This window comes from Salmo trutta, chromosome 20 (genome assembly GCF_901001165.1).
Source record: "Salmo trutta chromosome 20, fSalTru1.1, whole genome shotgun sequence".
NCBI lineage: Eukaryota > Metazoa > Chordata > Actinopteri > Salmoniformes > Salmonidae > Salmo > Salmo trutta.
This window is the reverse complement of record NC_042976.1, coordinates 5,678,399-5,681,681: the sequence shown is the minus strand read 5'-3', so window position 1 is coordinate 5,681,681 and position 3,283 is coordinate 5,678,399. Positions and strand designations below refer to the sequence as shown.

At 42.2% G+C, this 3,283-nt stretch overlaps 1 protein-coding gene across 2 annotated transcripts; it reads left to right on the top strand.

Annotated features, from left to right (window-relative positions):
• The first annotated feature begins 438 nt into the window (after positions 1-438).
• LOC115155457 (oligodendrocyte transcription factor 2-like) lies at positions 439-2,882 on the top strand. Of its 2 annotated transcripts, none has more exons than XM_029702084.1 (2): positions 439-527; positions 848-2,882. In XM_029702084.1, the coding sequence occupies exon 2, from the start codon at positions 884-886 to the stop codon at positions 1,679-1,681; it is 798 nt and encodes a 265-aa protein (XP_029557944.1). In that variant the 5' UTR covers positions 439-527; positions 848-883; the 3' UTR covers positions 1,682-2,882. The 2 variants fall into 2 exon arrangements, with proteins under 2 accessions (XP_029557944.1, XP_029557943.1); XM_029702083.1 differs by having other exon boundaries at positions 439-530; positions 849-2,881.
• Positions 2,883-3,283: the final 401 nt, after the last annotated feature.

Here is a 3,283-nt window from a genome sequence, read left to right as displayed (position 1 = left end):
CAATAACAACAAAAAAAGAGTAATCGATTTCAGAATTTTCTGCAAGGATTGTTATATGATGTTGATGTTACTAAAATAAGATAATATATTGATAATATGTAGTGGTGGTCAGTACGATTTCTTTAGCCTATTTCTTCCTTATCGTTGCTGAAAAATCCTCATGCCTAAACAACTTCTTTCCCTCACAAAAAATGTCATATGCCGAGTGTGTCTAATTCATTCATTTAACGAAGCTCGAATTTCTTTGTAATGACATCAGATTTGAAGACCCCTAACTCCTCCAAGCCTCCTCCCCTCTCTCCGTCCGCAAGATGCCGATTGGCGAATGGATGACAGACAGTCGGAAAAGCCATGGCATTGTCCCGGTGATTTGCCCCCGGATCTTTAAGTCCGCTATAAAACCCTGTCGTCATGCCGGTGCTTGCCAAATAGGCTGTCAGTTGTGATTGGGAGTAACAAGTGGATTGAACAGCGACACTTTCTCTGCAACGAGCTGCGCTCTGCATCTCTCTCTCTCTCTCTCTCTCTCGGTAGGTTTCTTGTCTGCTCTTCGGGATAATATTGATATGTCATTTAGGCAGTTGTGATTTATTTTTTGTTGTCACAATAATAGCCTCATCTGAGAATCTTTGTTTTTTTAACTTCATGTGTAGAATAACTTTCAAGAACCGTCTCGTGTCCTTTCGTGGATGTTTTTGTTTACCTTCTCGTGTTTTATCCATTGCACATTCAATTGGTTAGACATGTAGCATCTTTTTATAATCTAGTGACATGGTTTTACATTTTAGTCCCAGTGGTAGGGAACAAAAATCTGATGCTAAATGGTTCGTTTACTTTTCTTTCCGTAGATTATTGCGCTGTCTGAATAAACCTGAGGATCACCATGGACTCCGGTACCAGCCGAGTGTCTAGCCGACCTTCCTCTCCCGAGGTGCACGATATGTTCCTGCATGCGATGAAGAAGCATATGGTGGGCTTCTCCGGTACTGTCTCGTCCACACAGAGCGACTCACCGCCGGAGATACCCGCGGACATGCGGAGCCTTTCGGATGACGATGATGACATTACCCTGAAAATGCTGTCAAAGAAGGACCGTAAACTGCTGTCAGAAAACGAGCTGCAGGGGATGCGGCTGAAAATCAACAGCCGGGAGCGGAAGAGGATGCACGACCTCAACATCGCCATGGACGGTCTCCGGGAGGTCATGCCTTACGCGCACGGGCCCTCGGTGCGCAAACTCTCCAAAATCGCAACTCTCCTCCTGGCAAGAAACTACATCCTGATGCTGAGCAACTCGCTGGAGGAGATGAAGAGGCTGGTCAGTGAGTTCTACGGCAGCGGACACCACAGCAGCTTCCACCCCTCCGCATGTGGTACCATGGCGCATACTGGGCCACTGCCTGGTCATCCGGCCGTTTCCCACGCCTCCCACCCGGTGCACCATCCACTTCTTCCCCCGGCAGTTTCCACAGTTGCCTCTCTCTCTACAACGGGTCTCACCTCGATCAGACCCCACCATGGACTCCTGAAGGCGCCTTCGGCCGGCCCGGGCCCCCTGGGTAGCAGTTTCCATCACTGGGGCGCGGGAATGCCCTGTCCATGCAGCATGTGCCAGGTGCCACCACATGTTTCCGGCATGAGCGCTGTCACAATGTCCAGGCTGACGAGTGACTCCAAATGACTTTGAACTCTTATCATAAAACGAGAGAGGGAGAAAAGGGAAATGAACTTTGGGTTGCAGACGTCACAGTGATATATCAGTCCAACACGTTTTTGATTTTTATTTATCTGTTGCTGAAATAAACTTTGAATTGAGACGGCAGAAATGCATTGCTTTAGAAAATTGGAGGAGCGCTACTTGCATACCACGTTGTAACATTATTTAGATAAATGTATAAGAGGTGCTTAAGACGCATTTTTATATTCAGTAAAGCCCATCAGTTCACTGTATGCAAACCTATCTTACATTGTGGCTGACAGGAATACACATCATACGAGGGGCATTACTGACGGCTTTTAATGTCATGTTCTCCATCATTATTTAACTTTAGACTAGCGCATTCCCGAGACAGAATAAACGAAAGTACACTATGTAGGGTATAGCATACGGCATGAGAACACAATGGTAATGTAGATTGTAAATATGTAGATTCAGATTTCTGTTTGTACGAGAGTTTTTATATCAGGCCCTTGGTTAATGTTTGGATTTACCCCTTTAGCTTGTGTCTGCTTTCAGCCATTTAGCGCTGGTACCAAGTTTCTCCTGCTTCCTCCTCCTGCCTCTTATACAATATGTCCTTTCAGTGTTTTCTCTCCAACGTCACTGCCGATCCGATAGAGGGCTGTTTTCTTATGTATGTTTCCTCTTTCCATGTTTTGTTGTTGTTGCCAAGCATGCCAGTCACAGCCCGACGCAAAGAATGATCACTTCTTTATTTTTTTATAAAAAAGTGCTAAATTATATTTATTTACGTATTTTGGATGAGATTTCAAATGAATCAATGACGATGATTATGTTGGGATTTTACATGTTAAATAAAACAAGTTTAATTGACATCGTTCTTTCTTATTGATGTCCCACAGAAATTGTATGAAAAACATGCATTGGCCAAATTAACCACAATAATATCCATTAGTCCAAATGTAGATATTATCTAAACATCGAATAGGTGACGTAAGCAATAGCTCAACAGTTTGTTCTCTCCAGAAATGTCAAAGCTGTGCGTAAAAATGGGACAACACGTACATTTGTTTTGTAAAATATCTACATTTTATTAAAACCTTCAACATTTTATAAAAACCTAAAGGCTATGTTTAAACAATTAGCCAGATGCTTTTTAGAAAATGATTTTGCATACAAAAACAAATTACAGCCACAATACACTTTATTAAACATAGGCAATACTTTTGAAACCTGTTTTTTTTTTTTGGGGGGGGGGGGTCAGAATTATGATTGACTAACAATGACTAACTGTCCCCCTCTGTTGAATTCAACTGAGGACAAAGAAATCCACACCATTCAGATTCTATTCAGTGAGTCCAGACTGCTTCATTTTGAGCTCTCACTTTTGTTAGCAAAATCATGTTTAACATTATAGGTCTACTATAATCTCAGTATCATTGTAGTCCATGTGTGTGATATTGTAATCCATGTGGATTTGATATGTTTTATATGTGGATTATAAAGTATATGTGCTATGTGCTCCTCTGCTGGAAAACCAATTGCTCTCTCTCGGGACAAATACAATTAAAACTTCAAACTTGCCATTCAGAAATCAAATAT

Excerpts from the sequence above, each read along its gene's own strand:
- LOC115155457 (XM_029702084.1), top strand. The coding sequence starts at position 884 with ATGGACTCCGGTACCAGCCGAGTGTCTAGCCGACCTTCCTCTCCCGAG.